The 19879-nt window shown below is 37.6% G+C and overlaps 2 protein-coding genes and 1 long non-coding RNA gene across 4 annotated transcripts in view; 2 read left to right on the top strand and 1 right to left on the bottom strand.

Moving 5' to 3' along the window:
- The first annotated feature begins 1049 nt into the window (after positions 1–1049).
- Positions 1050–9156, top strand: LOC144646298 (monoacylglycerol lipase abhd6-A-like). Its single transcript, XM_078505843.1, has 5 exons — positions 1050–1595; positions 3838–4111; positions 5425–5752; positions 6401–6501; positions 7536–9156. The coding sequence occupies exons 1-5, from the start codon at positions 1468–1470 to the stop codon at positions 7692–7694; spliced, it is 990 nt and encodes a 329-aa protein (XP_078361969.1). The 5' UTR covers positions 1050–1467; the 3' UTR covers positions 7695–9156.
- LOC144646299 (uncharacterized) overlaps positions 5411–19879 on the bottom strand; it is a 24598-nt gene continuing 10129 nt past the window's right edge. The window contains exons 2-3 of the long non-coding RNA XR_013569383.1: positions 16904–17027; positions 5411–5551 (exon numbers count right to left, since the gene is read on the bottom strand). This is a non-coding gene — a long non-coding RNA (uncharacterized LOC144646299). The remainder of the gene's footprint in view (positions 5552–16903; positions 17028–19879) is intronic.
- Positions 15139–19879, top strand: part of LOC144646297 (uncharacterized) — a 19496-nt gene continuing 14755 nt past the window's right edge. The window contains exon 1 of one of the 2 annotated variants that reach the window (XM_078505838.1): positions 15139–15289. In XM_078505838.1, coding sequence (XP_078361964.1) covers positions 15260–15289 — 30 coding nt within the window. In that variant the 5' untranslated portion in view covers positions 15139–15259. Of the gene's footprint in view, positions 15290–15922; positions 16222–19879 lie in introns of those variants that run through there. The other variant, XM_078505837.1, reaches the window with a different exon arrangement.

Below are 19879 nucleotides of genomic sequence, written 5' to 3'. Positions count from 1 at the left end.
GGTTTGTTCCTTGTTCTCTAACTGAATTTAGGTTGAGGGCTAAACGACCTACATTAATTGCTCCTGTAGCTATGAACAATTCTTCATTTTTCTTGCAGTCTTTTTTAGCTTGCCACAGTGTTGCCCGATCTTAATATAATATACCTTCCTTGTTTTTTGTTCGCTTTTACGGACCGTCTTTCTTTGCCAGTTAGTTTGTTAATGCTTTCAGTCACACGGTTCAACACAGTAACCTGGGATAGAACGTAGAATTTCATCTAGGGACCCATTATCCTTACCCTTTGAAGATAAAGAATAACATATTACATGTATAGATAACGGTATGTTCAGTTTCTTGGCACATGGTACACTTTATAGCAACCTTACGTTATCGTCGATAACTATACAACTATTTGCTGAATAAACTCGCTACTGTTGGAACCAACCTCCTTGTTCTCTTTGAGTTCCTAGAAGATATCTGCTGGAAAATATAGTGGCCTTCTTAAGATGTGCCGCTTGGGGCTGACCCCCCTCCCCTCGCGCCGTTCCCCACTATTAAGGCGGGGGTAAATATGAATTTGAGTGAAAATTTTAGGAGGTTTATAGAAAGGAAAGGAGAAACAAAATTGTTTTTGTAACACCACCAAACAGTTGACCCCCACGCAAGAGCACTCCAGGTTGTCAGGGGGACTAACTGATGTCCGTCTACCAATTTTAAACTTCAAATTCTAATTTTAAAATCACATTAAATCTCCAGTATTTATTATTTCTCTAAATTTTACCAATCCTTTGTGAAAAATTATCTCCTCTCAAAAAATCCTAAAAATCACCCAAAAATTCACAAGAAACCGCAAAACATAGACTTGTGAAATGAGCAGAGAGCTTTTGGATTGCTTGAAACGCTAACGAGATATTTAAACAAACGCCTGGAAGAGACTCGGAGGGGGCAATAATTTGGTTAATTTTCTCGGGCTATACTACTGAACTCTCAGTGAAAGCTCAGTGTTTCATATAATTTGTAACAAAAAAACGTTTTCTTTTTAAAATTTCATGATGTTTAATCCTGGTTTTATACTCGTCGATTTTTTCGCGAACGTTTTTTGTCCTCTGTAGCCCAGCTGATCGTGATTGATGGTGTAATGCGTGACAAGAGCGTGACGTATGGGAAGCCCAAGTCACCATGGGTAATTGATACACTTGACTTGCTTCTTTGCCAGAGCTGAGTTCGCAACGTAAAAGAAATATTTTCAGATCTTGCGGTTAAAACCGGTGATTCCTTTTTGTCACCGACCGTCAAAAAGTTACGTAATTGGAGCATAAGATGTGAATGAAGTGCTGTTGTGGTTTTTTGTCAAGAATCAATTATTCATTTTCGCTTCTCTGAACGTCGGCTTCATCGACTGAGTGAGCCAAGGAAAATATCCCAGACAGGAAAAGACATCTGGTAATCTGTGTGGCAGGAAAAGACGTCTTGCAAACTAAGTGAGCATGGTGCTATGGCTGGGGTTATTGCTTCCCCTTGTTGGGGTTCTGGCACTGGCGACCTTTCTCGTCTGGGCTGTTTGTGTGGTGTTATATTTCGTGTGCCCTCACGTTTTGAGCCACTTGATACACAGGTACGTATCATGTGTAGAAAATACTATCTTTAAACGACGAAATATTGACCCGACAGTCTAGTTTAAGTAAGTTATTGACATTATAATATTTTCTTTGTTTGTTCAGTAACAATATTATGTGAAATTTCGCCAGAGTTTGACTGGCGTGCATCGAAGAAACTGTTTTCTTGAGGTCTTATCAAAACGTTTATTCGCTGGTTTATTTATGTGTGTTCTACTTTTAATGATTTCTAGGGGATCAAACATGATTGCTCAGTACTGAAATACACACTTGTTACGTTTGATTATCGGAGTTCTTTTACTGCGCGATTATTTGCAGGTTTCTTCATTGTGATATGTACCTGCAAGTTTTATTATTGTAATCGATGTCACGTGATTTGGAGTAGAACATGGAGGCGAACTCCACCCTTGTTTCATTAAAATAATATGCATCAGTTGTGTCAGGCTGTACAGTAAGCAAGAGTTGATATGTGAACACCAGTAGTGCTGGCATGGCATAATTTGAAAGGGATTGGTACTCAGTGTCATTATTTAAATATCAATACGACCACCCTTCCAAATTTCAATTTCAAATTTTTATGGCCTGTTGTTGACTGCATAAATATGCCTATGTTGTGGTTTAAGGATGCTTGCACCAATATTTTCTACTCAATAGATTTCTTTAAAATTTTTGCTGTGGTCAGATAATGAGTTACTTGTGTCAGAAATGCAAAAAAAAGTTGGGACCACCGACTTCGTTTCAGAGAGAAAGCGTGTAGAAAACTACCCTGATTTTGAATTGGCGTATATTTGTTATTCAGCATAGTTTACAGGGTTTATAGTTAAATATCGAAGATGAGTAAACAGAGGCTAACAATAATAGTCACATTTTGTAGAAGTGCATCTGTTGCGTAAATAATTGCTAGTTTTGCCATCTTTTTAAGCGATGGCGTGACATCGCTTTTATGCCATCGCACGATCGGTTCGTTTTGTCTGTTTGGCCCGATCGAACAGAAATCAAGTTTAACTTAACAAGAAATCGCCGCGTAAAACACAAAAGCAAAATACTTCTGTGCAGTTAGAATGGAAAACTACAATGTATGAACAAAAGAGACTTATTATATATGATGAAATCTATTAGATTGAGAAAACAGAAATTTCTAATTCTTAAAATACAAAGGGCCGCTGTGAGCAAGAGACCGTTTGACCTTTAATAAAAGCTTGCTCGCGCGTATCGTATGTCGTTTATCCGTGATATCACACTGCAGTATAACGCAATCTTTGTTGAGACAACATAGGGAAATCTAAATAAATAATAAAAATATAAAATAAAGTATTACTGATGTTCAATTGAGCAAATCTACGAAGAAAATGTATTATTTGCATCCTTGGTCTGTGAATTCACAACAACTGCATTTTTTTTGAATTCCATCAGATCCTCGGACTATACTATTTTAATATACAATCACTAACATTGCTTCTTATCAGTTCTTATGTTAAAAAATGTAAGATGCAGTTGGATAAGTCTTTTCGACACACAAGGTGTCAGCTACTATTATTTACTTTAAGTTTTCCTCAAAATTATGTAAGACCCCTCGTGAAACGCCATCGCTTCTGCATGCATCGCGTGCCAGTTATTTGTAAATCTAATCCCTGGAAAACGCATTTGAAACTGTCGTACGGCAAAAAGGAAAGCTCAAAAAGCGGAATTCAAAACATTCAATGTGACAAAAAATCAAACTTCCACTCAATAGATTTTTTCATTTTCTCGCAAAACGTAGATATTAATTAACAAAAGTGATCTGTTAAGTAAAAAGTAGGGGTCACTGACCATTTAAGAGAGCAAATTGCAAGCGAAGCTAACGGAACGACAACACACCCTAAATGTTCTTAGAAATTTTACTCAGCCCGCGCACGCAAGTGCGACGTGGCATGGAGTCGCGACATGAATTACGTGAGCAGTAGGGATGCGCATAAACATCTAGCACGAAGGTCCTTAAGGACGTTTACACAAAAATTTCCATCATTGCTATTTTTCTTAAATTTTGACCACTGCTTCAGTACGAGTTACTTATGTCAGGAATGAAAAAAAAATTGGAATCACAGAATTAGTTTCCTAGATACGATATCTGAAAGAAGGCACTCATTGAGTTAAACTCAATTATATAACCTAGTGATAAATCATAACCTCTTTTGTGTTCTGACAAGAACAAAATTTTTTCAGTGAATAACCAACAATTTCTACGAACAATTTGTTTTACAGACTTACAATCTTCAAGGGAGGTTTCACCATAAAGTATGTATCAGTTGGGGATTTCAGATTTAGCTACATAGAGAGAGGGAACAGGCAAGACGCAGAAAATGTTATCTTGATGGTTCATGGTTTTACGGGAGATAAAGGTGTTTGGTCTCTAATGGGAAGTGCCCTCCCTAAAACGCTTCATCTGGTAGCTGTAGACCTTCCAGGCCATGGTTATACTACTCGCAAACATCATGATGATCATTCAATTCCAGCTCAAGTTGCAAAGCTTCATCAGGTAATCAATTAACCCTTAGAGTCAGTTTGATATACTAATGTATTATATATTAATGTAAATGTTTAGTATATATATCTTCTAGTTTTTTTTTTAAAGTATAATTTTAAGAATAGCTGTATTTTATATGTACATTGTAAATGCTGATCGCCAGTTAATACCAGTGATCCAGTGATCACTGATTGGCCTTTCAGGTTAAATGAAGTCTTTTATTTATTGTATTTTATTTATATCCACAAGTTTGTATTAACAGAGTAGTGCTGTGGTTAATAAGAATAAAGAAGCAGATCACAGTTAAGCCTGATTCACATGTGCGACACAAACACATGTGCGACGTAAGAAATGGAAAAATTTCATTTTCTTGCACATGTGACGTGTTTGCATTTGACATGCATGTGAACTGGGGCAACACAAATGCAAGCAAGTGAAGCGTGACTTGTCCGCCATCTTGGGAAAAGCTTCAACTGCGTCTGCTTATCTCAAGTTCCTTGCATTTGCGTTCTATTTGTGAACGTCTCTTGCCCTTGCATTTGGGTTTTTCGTCACACGTGCGAACCAGGCTTTAGGAAAAATTGTTTCAAATAAATAATCTTTTTTTTTTCAAAATTGTAAAAAATGTATTCTGGTCAATAAGAACAATAAATATTTGTCCAGTATGTACTGGACAGGTGTACCATGGTGTACAGGGGATTTGAAAACTGTGGTAAAACAGTATGACTTCTCTGTTGGAATTAAACAACAAAATAAAAGTTTAGTGAATTTAACAGTAATTGAAACTAACACTCCAGTGACATGCAGGGTGGGTATGTTGATTTTTCAGCCCTGTACTAGGATGTGCAGCTATACAGGAGTCATTATTTATTTGTTTAAAACAGTGATCTATGCAGAATAAACTTCAGTTACCAACTCTCATCTTGTTTCTCTCAAGACTCATTTTGTTTCTCTCAAGAGTCACTAAAGTATTTTGTTTAAAGTGGAAGTGTGTTGTGAGCGTGCTATTACCTTTGTCCCTGTTTTCCCCTTGAGGGTCACATTTAGCATGTAATATATCACTCGCAAGATGCTGGTGCATTGTATCAAAGATAACTGTTCTGTGAATTGCTCCCAACAGGAAGGGACCAAAGTTTTCAACAGAATTGATCCTTCACAAGGATTAATTCAATAATGTCTTTTGCAGGCATAAATTTGCATCCTCCTAGGCTCTTGGAACTTTTGTACCTCAATCTTGCTCCAGCCTGAGAAATTTTTGTGCATCAGAAAAAATAAATACATGCAGTAGACTAGTTAACTTACTGGTGAAATGTGTTTGTTTTCAGTTTGTGTTGGCTGTGGGGCTGGATAAGAGAAAGTTCCACTTGGTTGGCTTATCAATGGGAGGATTTGTGGCTGGTGTCTTTGCCGCACGATACCCCTCCTTGCTGTCTTCATTGGTCCTGATGTGTCCTGCAGGAATAAATGCACCAAAACTGAGTGATTTCATCAGTGAAATTGCCACTGGTGGAAAGAACTACTTGCTACCAGAAAGTCCTGAGGACTTTAATTTTATGTTGAAGAAAGTATCTCATCGTCAAGTTTACCTTCCTTCTTTCATTGTCAAAATAATGTGTGCAGCTAGGCAACAATCGCATGCGTTTTATGAAAAAGGTAACTAAAATATGTTTAAAACACCACAGTATCCTAGCAACCCAAAGAGGAAATACCACAATTTTAAAACTAATAGGAAAGGAGGGAAGGCACAGGGTTAAATGGAAACAACAACACAATATTTAGTGATCAGGGTCAATTAAGAATGTAACCTCCATTACCCCATTTATTGCCCTGCTCCTAATTTGGTGCAGGCGGCTGCTGTGCCATTTCAGTTTTGGGGGGCAGTGTTATAAAAATTGATGGACATTTAAGAAAGTTCACTTACACCAGCCCACTGTTCACTAAAAGTTTACATTTTGGTCAAATGTTGTTAATAGCCATGGTTTAACATCCAGCCTATTTTCCTGAGTAATTCCTTATAAACCTTTACAAAACTGCTACATTAACATTGCAGATGCCTATACAACTTCTTTTCCAAAGTACTTTCATGGTAAAGTCCCCTTGGGTGTATACCTACAATACTACTAAAATAGAACAAACTATCTGTGAACTCTACATGCATATATAGAGTATTTTACCATTTCAGGCAGTGTCAATTAATTTGGAGAGGTTACAATTTACCTGCAGAAGTGTCAGTAAAACTTAGTGTGCAAAGTAGACTTAAAAGCATATTTTTTTAATTTTTTCGTTCTTTCTTTTTTGCAGTTTTGACTGAAATATCCCATCCTGACCAGAGGTTCCTTCTTCAAGATGTTTTGGAAGACATTGATGTTCCCACCCTTACCCTGTGGGGAGATAATGATAAGGTCAGGAAGCTCATTTTGCATAATTCATATAATCCAAGGATAAGGAGCAGTTCCCACACTGGACTCCATATCAAGCCTCAGGCTTGACCTGTGGCTTGGATCAAACTCATTAAACCATAAATGCCACAACAGGCTTTTAGCCAGGTGGGAGTCCAGGAGTCCTATGGACGGCCACTTTTCAGAGAGAATTAATATGAATTACTGTATACAGAGGGTTTTTTTTAGCAAATTTGGAAATCTTTAGATACTTTTGCACCCATAACTGCAGAAAAACGCCTTGCATGCTCCTCAGGCCCTCCTATGGGGACAAAGTCAGACCTTATAAAAATTTTGGACTCCCACTTTTTAAATCCTGGCTAAAAGCCTGTGCCATAAGGCTACTATTTCTAGCAGCTACTGATTTAAGCCATTTTAGGGAGTTGAATGAAAATGGCTAAATTTAGCACTATAGCTAAAACATTTTCTCGGTGAAATATTAATATGTGTTAGATTAAAGACCATCCCCCCTTCCCCCCCTCCCTCTCCCCCGAAGGAAAACAAAGGAACAGGTAACAAGGTTGAGAGAGCTAGGATTGCCACTTTGGTGGAGAGCATGACTGATTTTCCTGACGGGGACCCTTATGTTTGTTCACTTACAGGAGGCTTTGTTCTTTTACTGAACAGTTATTTCCATCTTACCTATATTTTTGGGCCTTTTTATTTTTCCCTTTTCCCTTTTTTTTAAACCGGTTCTCCTTTAAAAACATTTATAACATTTTATGAAAAAGAGTTTTTCCTAAAATCCATTCTCGTGCAAATCAAACTCATTTTCATTTGAATGGTTTAGCACGTAGACTCATTTTGAAACAGAGGCACAGGGTAATTTGGAAATGACCTATTAAAACTGGTTTACACAATATTGCTCGAAGTTTTCAATTTTCAGAAAATCACTTAATTTAAGTCACTAAATCTTGTAGAAAAAATTGCATATAAAAGTAGTAGCCATTTAGTGCAAGCAGCAACTGCACAATTATGTTTTTAATATTATATTACAGATTCTGGACATCTCTGCTGTGGAGATCATAAGAGAAAAAGTAAGGAACTGCCAAGTTCGAATTCTAGAGAGATGTGGCCATGCTATTACCTTTGAAAGACCATGGAGGTCAGCAAAAATGATCTTACAGTTTATAAATTCATTGCCCCAAAGTGGATGATACTTGAAAATTAAAGAAGCTCTAAAGAGAAATCCTTAAGAGAAAAAAATAGAAAAATCAGGGTTGTAGAACTGGCAGAATTTTCACAAGAAAACAAAGACTTAGGTAAACTTATAGAGCTGCCAAGGCCATAAAAGCCAGCTGGGCTTGTTGATGAGCTGGCTTAGTGTTTTCTTAACTACATCCCTGAAAAATAGAAAGCTCTTTAAAGAGATAAATAGAATATGTCACTCTGCAGTTACAGCTGGGTATATAATTTAATAGGACAAAGAAAGTGTGCTGTTAGCATGTGAACATTTTAACGCCTTTAAAATTTACTGGAAGTACCTTTCATTTTCTAATATTATCACTTTTAATTTTGTATTCCCTTATTTGTATTAGTTTGATATCGATCCTCAACATTACAGACATTGAGATGTCTGTTACATTGTAAATGCTGTCTTAGTCACATACATGTATGTGCAGGAGGGTTCCTGCTTTATGTACCGTGTTAGGTCAGAAACAAGGTTTTATAATTTAATTTGGTATTTGTAGAAATTATGATCATTTTAAAGGCTATACCAAGTGGCTAGGGGGGGAGGGGAGGGGGGAGGAATGAACTCAAACTTGACTTCATTATAATTGTGTTTCCCATTAATCCCAGGGGTTGGGGGATCCCATATGAAAGTTTCTTACTTAGGAGTGTCAATTAAGTATTTTGTTTTCATTTAGGGTGTCTGGGACTGGACACCATGTTTTTCTTTGACGTCAAGGTCTCGTTTAGGGTTGCATGTGAAGAATTTAAAACGCCGTTATGTGCCTTGACCGCTCAGGTGTCAAAAGTTGTTTCTTTTAGGGGTGAAAAGGGCTTGGGACATGCGGCCGAGATTGCGACCCAGATTTATCTCCTTTACGGGTTAATTTTTTTGTTTTCGATGAGAACCCCCGTCTTTTTCTTAAGGGAGTCCCCCTCCCCCGGGCTGGTAATAAACATGTTTGTAGAGCAAGCAGACAAGAAATAATCTAGGAAAAGTAAACAGAAATACAGGTTTTGGATGAACCTCATCTATCCATTTAAAATGGAACAGAGCTGCTTGTCAGTGTGACATAAATGTTAAAATAATGGAAAATATAAATGACCAATAACAACATGATAGAATGAAACAAAAGCAATCTGTCAGTAAGAAAACAAACGCATGCTAAGCGTCAAAAAAATAGTGTAATGGTTTTTCGTGATTACCCCTGGTATATGTAGCATTTCCTTTATGTTAAGTTATGTAAGGAAGAGGGAAACTGTGTCATTTTTTTGAACCGTTTTAACGTTATTGTTGGCGCATAAATTGCAATAGGTGATATAAAAGAAAGTTTAAGATTTGTTTTTTATTTATTAAGAATATACCTTGTATTGTCGGGACAATTTGAGACATATAGTAGACTTATTGTATCATATTTGAGCATGAAATTAAAACTGTTTAGCGGAATCGCGGTCTGAGTCTTGTCTGTTATTTTCCACTCAGCTGTACCGCTCAAGCGGACACCCCTGTGACTCCGAGGGTGACCCTCCCATCAAATGCAACAGTACTCCATAGATAAATAGAGCCTACGTCTGGCTAGCCTTTTTTAGCCTCTGCCCATGTAGCAAACACGAGAAAAACACGAATATTGTACGAGATATTTCCTCAGTATTAAGGACTATTAAAGAAAACGTCACTTTTACTTAAGTTTTTGGTTTTTTTTAAAAAAATTTTTTTTTTTATATATTTTTAATTTTTTTTTTTTTTTTTTTTTTTTTTTTTTTTTTTTTTTTTTTTTTTTTTTTTTTCTTTTATTTTTTTTTTATATATTTTAAAAAAAATTTTGAATATATATTATATAGGATTTTATTGTAATATATTATTTTAGATAGTGCAGGTCCACAACAAGACATAACGTCTTGACAAATATTTTGTAACCTGCTTTATCAAATAAACCATGTATGTATGTATGTATTTAACGACGTATTTGTGGCTAGGGGCAATAGTTGCCATCCAGAAATACAAACGTCTGGACAAACTGGTCATCGGGTGAATAAAATTCTTTTGAACTGTTTCCTTTCAAACTTGGAATACAGCTCAATTTGACATGCTCTTTCTAATTGTAAATCAATTTCTTTGATACAATCGTTTAAATTTATTCGAGGTCAACAAAGATCGCTAGACGGTTAAGTGACGTGCTCGCAGGGCGCGTCAATTTACAGCGATCCAACACGCGAAAACGTGTAATTAGAGGTTTGTTATCCAACTGATACTGAAACGATGAATGAGAAGTGCAAGCGCGTATTGTCTCTATGAAAACTAGATTTCTATAAAATCGACGTGAAGTCTTTTTGCAAGCCAACAACTAGGTGGCTAATTAGCACTGAACACCTGTCTCCATAGCATAAAGTGACTAGAAGTATTGCTTCCCCCCCCCCTCCCCCTAGTGGGATGCTCGTCAATTGCAGGTAAACCCCAACCTTTTAATCAAGTGGCCCTAATAATTTGACAGTGGAGAGGCAGTGTGAAAGTAAAGTAACTTGCCCAAGAACACAACTTCAGTATATTAAAGCTCAATGAAGCCCCCCTCCCCTCCATCTCTATCTCTTTTAAGCCCCCTTCCTCTAATAAGCCCTCCTCGTGAAGTTTAAGTATTTTTTTTAATAAGCCCCATCTTTCAATTAAGCCCCCCTCCCCATCTCTAGATGGTAGATCGTGACAATCATTTGAACAACAAGAAAACCAAGTAATTTTAGGCTTTTAGATTCATTTTTGCACACTCATTTACTTTTTATTGTAATGTTGTAGTGTAAATTTGTTACTAAACAGCACTTAAACGTTAGAAAGTCCACTTCATTTCTTTTATATGTTCCCTAACTGATTTATGGTTTGAAATATGCCCCCCTCTCTTGTCTCCCACAACTCAACTGAATGAAGATGGATAATATTACGTTTTGTATACCGGTGTAAAAATCATTTCAACATCCATTTATATTTTGACAACGGCGTATACGTTTCCAAAAATTGACTGGCCCGCCTAGATTAGCCACTGCTACCTGCCGGCCACTCCACTAGATATTGTAAATTTGATTTAAACAAAGTGTGCAGGTGTGCGATGCAGTAAAAACCCACGTATAAGAATCTAGATTTTTTCCAACTTAGCCTCAATAGGTGTTTATAGAAATGATATTTAGTGGGATTTTAGGCTACTTAGGTTCTTTATTCGATAGGGGCACTAGCGACCAGCACAGATAACTACTACAGGGCATATGTGATATGGAGTTTATTGCCGTATTAAATAATTATCTAGAATACAGTTAAGATGATAACCATACAGAAAATTTACCTTTTCGAAGTACTAGCATGCATGTCTAGACTAAAAATATTTTTTCTGTGTTTTCATCTGTGTCTTAATTTTGCAAAATAAGAACCTATCGGAAATTTTAGGCTTAATAGGTTCTTGTGAAAAAGGAATTTAAAATGAAAATTTTTAAGCCTAACAGGTTCTTTAATTTTAGGTTTTAAAACGTGGGTTTTTACTGTATTCATTGATTGTCAATTTGCCTCACGCTGCTTTTTGACTAGCCAATCGGGGATCGCCGAGAGCTGCAACAGCGATGAAAACCTGTACATGTATTAAATTAGTAACGGGTAGAAAATTCGAGATAATATGTATGCCGTCAAAAAGCCAAAGCAAAAAAAGGTAAGCCAAATTTCGTAGTGCCATGATGCTGTCTATGCATGGACTGTCGGGATTACCCATTGTACAGCAATTTCCCCGATGGTAACTAACAACATAGTGTATTTACCCCGGCAGAAGTCTAGACCTCAACTGAGATTCTGTATTTATCCTGTAATTATGATATTTACTTTGATATCTCACAGAGTATCTACCCGCTTGTTAAACGTATTGTTATTTTAAGTAAACTGTTGTGTCGGTCCTTTACGTGCCCATTCAGTTGAGAAGAATTTTGGGTCGTGCTGTGCCTTACATTAGAGAGATTTTTTAATATAGCCGTTTTGTTATGCATGTTGTTTCAGGGCTAACGACAACCTTCTGTTTATTAAAACTCGTTTTGAAGGATTAATATTTAATGACTGACTGCTTTTCAGCTATGGCTTTTTACAGTTTTGCCTAACACCAACGAAGACGACGTTAGTAACTATTCAGTGTTCTGTTGTTCCAAAAAAAATTATTATATATTGAACATAATAGATATTTTCATCATGGGGTAGGCTTTAAGCCCGATGTTCTGCTGACACAGACGGCTCAATAACAGAGGCATACGAAAATACGTATTCGACCGACTTATGTTATGCAACGCATACCGACTTATGCTCACAAGCAATAAATACGGAGCACCTCGAAGCCTTAAAGGTGAATACAAAGGGACATGAAGATATAAAAGCCGGTAAGTGGAGCCTATTTAAGTAAGATTGGGTGAATTTATAAATTTAGATGATCAATGTTTCATTGGTAACGGGCTACTCATGTTGATGGACTAATTACAAAGCACAAAAGACAGCTTTTAACGTTAAAAGGATAAGTCGATGTAAGGCAGGTGTTTGGGAATGGTAAAGTGAAAGTTCACTAAAATGTTAACAGCTATTTAAACTATCTATTCACTATGGCGCCTTTGAGTTATTAAAAGTCCTGGAAAGTGTTTTTTTCTTTTGTTGTGCAATTAAACTGAAAGTGACCGGCGGTTGCTTTTCGTTCGCCTTATGCACGGAGGAGAAAATACAATTCGGCTGAAAAGCAAAAAAAAAAACAGTTTGAGACTTAACTATAGTACTATTGTCAATAACTAAATCAGTATATTCGGTGTGGTACACTTCTGATACAAAAATGAAAATGTTACTGCTTTTTAATAACCCACTTTGTTTGGTCTTGGATTAATTCCTGGCTAATTTACTAAGTCCCCCACTACAGGATTGTCATGTGCGCTATCCTCTTTATCTCAGGCTAGTTTTAAAACGCCTTGTTTTGTGGTTTAAGTAAGCTTACATTTTTCATTTCTAATTACACTTGGCTACCAGATAACACCTTTTCGTAAAGACATCATAGGTAATGGACTATCTCAGGGACGGCGAAGCGGTTTTCCAGGTGGGGGGGCTGACTAGTGACTTTAAGTGGGGGGGGGGGGGCTTAAGAGACTCTTCTCTTAATAAGTCTTTATTTTTTCGGAAAAAGTGGGGGGGGGGCCCCTCCAAGCCCCCCGTGCTCCGCCGTCCCTGTATCCTGACAGGGATAACACCGCAGTCGTACTCGAAAATACTTAAAGGGGAAGTATCATGAGCATCACTTCGAAAAGTCAAAAGAAATATTTACATTGGAAACCTAAAAATAATGGTCTAGCTTTGTTAAAAATGACTATAACAGTCCACTAAGTAACAAACGAGGTATTATCATGAGTTTTACAGGCATGAAATTTCAATCAAAAATTGAAAACGTCTGGGACACGTTTTCAAACTTTGCCCTGTTTCTTGGATAAGTCGTTAAGTGAATGATTCACTTAATATCTTCACCTTGGTGTTCTAGGCGCATCTGGTGAATGAGCGCAGCTATTTAGTCATAATTTCAAGTTAGCTCCGTTATGGCCACAAATGTATCAAACTCCCGCTGATATTGCCCCTTTAAAAACCACGATCGAGGAACGGGTTGGGGAGGGAGGGGGGGGGGGGGGGCTCTACCTTATGTAAGCTGTATAAGTAAAGCCAGGTCCAAAAAAGTATGGGTGTTTAGCTGTTTTAATCTGCAACTGGGGGGTTTTGTTTGACCGTTTTGGTCTGAAATAGGCCGTAGGTTTGTGCATTTTAACCATTTACAAACGGTAATTTAAAGTCACTCTAAATTGTTTACGTAAACGGGAGCCAGTCCTTGTAGAGAAGATCATAAATAAGAAATGGCTTTCGGCGGTAGCATAAGAGAAAACTCTTCTCAGGTCAGAGGCGCATAGTTTGTATCCTGGATTTTCGGCTTCTGTGGTGTTAGTGGACCTCAAGGTAAATACATTCATGATGTAGAGAGTTCCAGTCTTGGGTGACTGTATTGACCTGGCGGTCCATTTCATCCGTCACTGAAGGAAATCCAAACATCAGACTAAGCCCCTCTGACTTGAAATGACTTAACATCAAGGTCAAGGTCTGAAATAAGGTATGGATTCTTGGATTACGTCTGAGATGGTGTATGGTTTTAAAATGGCATATTTTGACCTGAAATAAGGTGGGTCGCACACACCCACCAAAATGTCAGAGAGTATCATCTTCCCGGCTTCCGAGCCCACGTTTTTACTCCTCAAACTGATTTATAAACCTTATATTCTCGTCGTTCACAACAGACTGAGACGGTAAACTAAAGCAAACCCAGAGTGTGTTGAAAAATATTCAATAAACATTAGAAGTTGTAAAAACCAGTTGGAGCACACAGTAAATAAACTAAAGTACTGTAAACAATACCGACAAAATTTCAAGGTGCAAGGCACTGTAGCATCCATATTTTCAGGCATTTGTAAGTTATACCAATAAGAATACAGGCCGAGACAGGCACAAATCATTTACACTGATGCCGCTGATTGAAAACTGACCAAAATAAACAAACCAGATTTGAGAAAGAAAATGCAAATTAGTCAGCGACACTAAGGGCGCTTTCCATTCGTCAGAACTGGCCGGCCGGGCCGGTAGTTTTGAATGTAAATTGGGCCTTTTCCACGAAATTTTTCCACAAATTATATCCACCGTAACAATGTATTATATCTATGTATTGACTGATTTGACAGGACAAATCTCACTAACAACGGAATTCTGATCTCGAATAAACCGGTCTGGCCAAATGGAAAGCGCCCTAACAAAGAATTCCGAGTTCTCCCAACAGGAATCGGACCTCTGTAGCTTCCGCACACCAGTTGGGCGGGACGCTCTCCCACCGAGCTACAGGAGGCTGGCGGAAGCTAGGAATGAGATTTGCTCCAAATACGGTGTAAAAGGTCATTATAACTGATGGTAAAGGAAAAAGCATACTCAACAAAAAGGACTGACTGCAAAACTGAAGCCGTAGACAAATTGGTCAGCATTTTAGATAACGGATATCAATTTCCTGTTTTCTTATCCTAACTAGCACCACAATGAACACCCAGCGGCGCACATACAGAGGGCTCTGGCAGTATTCCTGGCGTATTCGGTCAGTTTTAATGTGCTATCGCCGCATGTGTGACGCGAAGAATAAACCCTTTGCCAATGATAGGAACGCGATCCTCTCAAAAACCCAGCAAAGCTTTTGTTTTACCGTTTTTCAATAATTACGAAATTTCGACCCGAACAACATCTCGCTAGGAGGAGAAGTCTTGACAATTGAAGTGCACAGCAGCACAATATTACAACCGTTGACATCCACATGGGTTGTGTGGGAGTTGCTGAATAATGCATGCGTCTTTGATTAAGTGAAACAATTTATTTTTAATCGTTGTAGTCAATGGTGGAACAGTAATCGTACTCCATTCATTCGAGTTCTCGGTCAAGAACTTCAGAGTTGTCCGCCTAGGATGCCAGGTTAAAAAAACACTTTATTGAAGGATGAAAGTTTGGAGTGATTTAGTGTACAAGGTCGGTATAGTAGTATATAGTATTTGTTTGCATGTTTTATTGATTGCGGTTGTTTCCGAACTGATGATCAAGCCGGTTCTACTAGAAAATACAAGTACTAGTATTGATTAAGAGTCTTAAATATTCATTTATTGCCGAATTTGCCGGTTTTTAGCGAACAAACCGAAAGTTTGTGTAAAGTTGGGATCTGAATCTAAGACGTGATTCTCTGGTCTGAAAGTGCCGAATCTCATTTTTAGTTTTAATTTCGGATTCGGATCCCACTGATACACAACGCTGGACTTTTGTGATTTAAAAACCATCGTGGCACTGATGTGTGGTGATGCAAATAAAATATCAGTGATCGAATGACTCGACTTGCCCAAAAACAAGTTTTATTTACAGTAAAAGGAATCAAATAGCGGGCATCTCAGTGTCACTCACACAAATTAACATTTCTCTATTCACGTTCTGCCAAAGCAAGCAAAATAGACTTCACGGCTCGAACTATAAAGCTTTGAAGCGATTTCTCTCATCCTATTTACCCGTGTTTATGATGCCTCCCTCCCCCTAAACGTATCAATCAAATCCAGCATTATTTTAATATTTAACGAGATGACAGTATTCATATCTTGAAAATTTATTTGTAACTTAAGTTCGCCGCCAACGCAAAGTAGGAGGAACACGAGCGAATAGTTTTCCGTTTCATCATTTCTGGATGCGTTTTTGTGCCTGTTATTAAAACTGGCCGTACTGTGAGCTTCTATCGCCCGTCAGCGTCAAGACGACGATTTCTTCCTGACTATAACTAGTCGATCGGATCTACTGAGCCATCTGTCATTGCGATTGTGGTGTCTAAAAAGGTTGATAGGCCAGCCATTCGTTATTGCAAGCCCTGGAGTACTTTTAAGACCCAAATGCCCGAGAAAAGAACTACGTTGTTGATGAAACAGGTTGGTGCCATAACTTATTCTGACGATTCTTTCTTTGTTGAGTTCATATCAGTCGTATCGAGATTTATCAGTTCTGTAGTAATCATTGCTATTCAGTGATGTAATACCTCAAAGCTGTTACAGAATTAAAAAATAAATCAGTGTCGGAAGGAAGCGACATCCGCACCAAACAAAGACTATAAAACAAAAACAAAAAACTTCGATAGCGAAACTGAAACTGATAGTCTCTCGCAGTCAGCGACTTTGAATACGCACGCGAACAACAGACGCGATTTTAACTCATTAAAATTCACTGCTTTGAAGACTGCTGAAAACGAAAAAATGACCGTAAACCAAGGTCAAGGCAAGTCTTTCGCACGAACTGAATTTATTATTTATTCTACGAGGATACATTAGTGAAAAGGACTTATTTTTTCACGTTCGTCATAGCTAGGTTAGAAAAATTAGGAAGAGATATTGACAACAACGACAAACTCCATCGAACTTTGTAGCAAACAGCGTAAAACCTAATTTTGATTTTGACAGAGGGAGATATCTGATCTATGAATGAGTAAAAGACGTCAAATGACGTTTATAATATAAGATTCTGAAGATAACCTGTAAAAAGTCGCAATTCATTATTATGCGTGTTTGAAATCACGCTTTCATATTCTTATTGCAATTATTCAAAGAAGGTACATACGCAGGTAATTTGACGAGGCGCTTATATGGGTGCCCTGCTGAGCGTCTTTGAGTCCTCCTGCAGATCTGTGACAGTTGTTTTTGTCGTTTTATAATAGCCAGCTGATCAACATCTTGTCCTGACCCTGGCGAAAAAGGAATCAGAAAAGTGACTTTCATGACCTTTTCGCCTTAAAAGACTTGGAGTTTCTCTAAGAAAGTTAGCTGCAATTTTTTTTTTATTTTTTTATTTCTATTTAGGAGCTGTTAATGTAATAAACCCAATTCGAAACTCTAATATGTGTCGTTGTTTTGACCTGATCTGTTGCCAAGTGACGCAAACTACTGAAAAACAACTTTGAAACTGAATGAAGCAATGATACTGTACTTCTAATCCTCTTTTGATAATTATAAAGATGTGTCATTTCATATTCGATGTTACTTGTTGAGCAGGTTTTTTCAGCATCATATTTGGATTCAGTTGTTTCAACCAAACGTTCCTGACAATGTACACTCCACATAAATTTTTTGTCATTTCAAGAGTAGCGTAAACCGATGAATTGCCGTTGAATCGATGATTACTTTGATTATTTGCTCTGTACTACGGGGCTCTGGTTCAATCTGGTGACATCTGCACTAACCTAATGCCTTGAGGCTATATATCATATATAGTCAAAGCATCTCGGCGAAAAGACGAAAAATATGAAATATTTACATGTTACTTTGATCAATAGGTCGGTGTAGTAAACTGTCACATAAAAAGAGTTTTGCTGCGTAGCCTCAATTGTTACAATAAGTGTTCAATACGGGCAAATTTAAGGGGCTCATCAGTGGTGACGCGATCGTCGTAACTGACTTGATCGTACATTAACGTACGATCAAGCGTTCCTTAAGAATCACAAGGATGTTTTAATCCTATTGACACGGTGTAGTAAACTGCTTGCCTAGCATATCTGCAACCTTACTACCAGTGCCCAGTTCTTCGAAACTCGATTGACACTATGCCTCTACCTTATTGACCTTATTTCTTGTCAGTGTAAGAAAATTTCAAAAAATGAGTTTTTGCTGAAAAAATTGAATCAAACTTCAAAGAGAAAATATCGACGAAAACGGAAATCGTACGTAGACTGCGAGCAGTCCCTCTTCTGCTGTAAATTCTGTGGGGACGAACGAGAAAGGGAACTAGCGCGGGAACGAAGAACGGCGAGTAGCGCGCTCGCTCGCTTTCGTGTTCGTCCCCACGGACTTTAAAGCAAAAGAAGGATTGCTCGCACTCTATGAAAATCGTTATTGATAGCATTTTAATACAGTTTGGATTCATTGGAGTGCGCGCTGATTTCGGTCATTTAAGAACAGCACTGACTTGAGCAGTGTAGTGAACGCTCCCCTACGGTTCGCACTTTCTAAATTTCTCTTCTGTTCTCTTCTGTTCTTTCCTCTTAGATAGTATGACAGGAGCTTTTAGTATAAGCCCACGTGCACATTATTCACTGTCATGGTCAATATTAATATACAGTACTACAATTCAACTGAAAGGAAAAAAAGGTCTTCTGTGCCGGTCGGTTGAAAAGACCCAGCGTCTATGCCTTCGGGCCTGTTTTGTCTTTAACAGGCTATACATGTTGTATTAGTTTCAAATGCACCTTTGCATTTCAGGCTACTATGGGTCTACTAAATGTTACTATTTGGGTTATACTAGTGACATAGGTCGCATTTTCTTGACGATCTGAATTCTTTTTGGAGTTAGCGTCAAATACCAATAACACTACAAGATTTAATCGTCTGCAGAGATGTACAAAGTATGGATGTGTATGTGGTTTTACGCTGTCACTTCTAAAAACAGTTTCACTCTCAGAAGTGTGAAAACTGAAGAGCAAACAAGTTACTGCTAGACAGCTTCCATTAAATGGTTACACTCCAAAGTTTCATTCACAGAAGGTACAGTCTAACTACTCTAACACTGGAATTGAAAAGCAAGTTTTTACTGAACCCATTTCACGTCATATGCTTTCACAACAATAAGGGGCGCAGAGAGCTTCAGAAAACGTTGTTTTGATTTTTGTGATTGAAATTAATAGCTACATTTTTATGGTTTTTAACAGAACAGCTGCTTATATAGTGGTCCAGTTCTGTATTAAAGACTAATCTATCGCGAATGTTTGCGAGTACCCAAATATTCCTTGATATTAAACTAAGAATGCTACTGTATTGTCATTTACAAAAGAACTTAAACATGAAAGCAAGAATAACCATTTATCAAAAGGCGGTTGCACCAAAAAGTCTGGAATAAGCTCTTTAACATGTCCTAGAATAATAATAATGATAATGTGGACGAAGACGACGACGATGATGATGATGATGATGATGATGACTCTGTTATCATCATCGAAAGTTAAAGGAGCAAGAAAAGTATCGGAAAGGCATGTGCCAAAGTATAATATTGTACTTTTTAATACATAATGTTCATCAAAATGTAGCTCTCAATGTAAGAAAAGTGCTTTATTGCGAAGTTGAGACAATTTTAGGTCATGATACCAAAAGAAACAATTTAGCGGTAAAAAAGCAGCGTTTTGATCATGAGTTAATTCAGCGGTTTAAAGGGTTCGATTTAGGAAAGTGGTTACAAACATTTCAGAAACTGATGCAACTGGTCATAATGCATTATAAAACTTTTGCTTTGAGGAAAACCCTTTGAATTTAATTTAAGGGCTTTTATACGCCCACATTTTAGTGGTCTGACGGTGACCGTGAGTTCATAACTCAAATGCATGCTTAAATTGATGAACAAGTGTAAAACAGTAATGAGCATTTTTCTTAATGACTTTAATGCTAAAATAAACAGCTAATGGTCTGTTTATGAAAAAACACTTTAGAGTAATAACAATGTCTATTTGTTGCCATCTAACTATTATTCGACAAGCAGCACTTTCGTCATACCGGCCAAGAGCAACTAAGATAGAAATGGCGTTTTCTATAACAGAGGAGTCTTGATTTTTTT

This window comes from Oculina patagonica, chromosome 3, assembly GCF_052425735.1.
Source record: "Oculina patagonica isolate OP01 chromosome 3, crgOcupat, whole genome shotgun sequence".
Taxonomy (NCBI): Eukaryota; Metazoa; Cnidaria; class Anthozoa; order Scleractinia; family Oculinidae; genus Oculina; species Oculina patagonica.
Note: the sequence above shows the minus strand (reverse complement) of the source record. Positions and strands in the feature narration are given on the sequence as shown.

Excerpts from the sequence above, each read along its gene's own strand:
- LOC144646298 (XM_078505843.1), top strand. The coding sequence starts at position 1,468 with ATGGTGCTATGGCTGGGGTTATTGCTTCCCCTTGTTGGGGTTCTGGCA. Across the intron at positions 4,112-5,424 it reads AAGTTGCAAAGCTTCATCAG|TTTGTGTTGGCTGTGGGGCT; the intron begins GTAATCAATTAA and ends GTTTGTTTTCAG. Across the intron at positions 5,753-6,400 it reads GCATGCGTTTTATGAAAAAG|TTTTGACTGAAATATCCCAT; the intron begins GTAACTAAAATA and ends TCTTTTTTGCAG.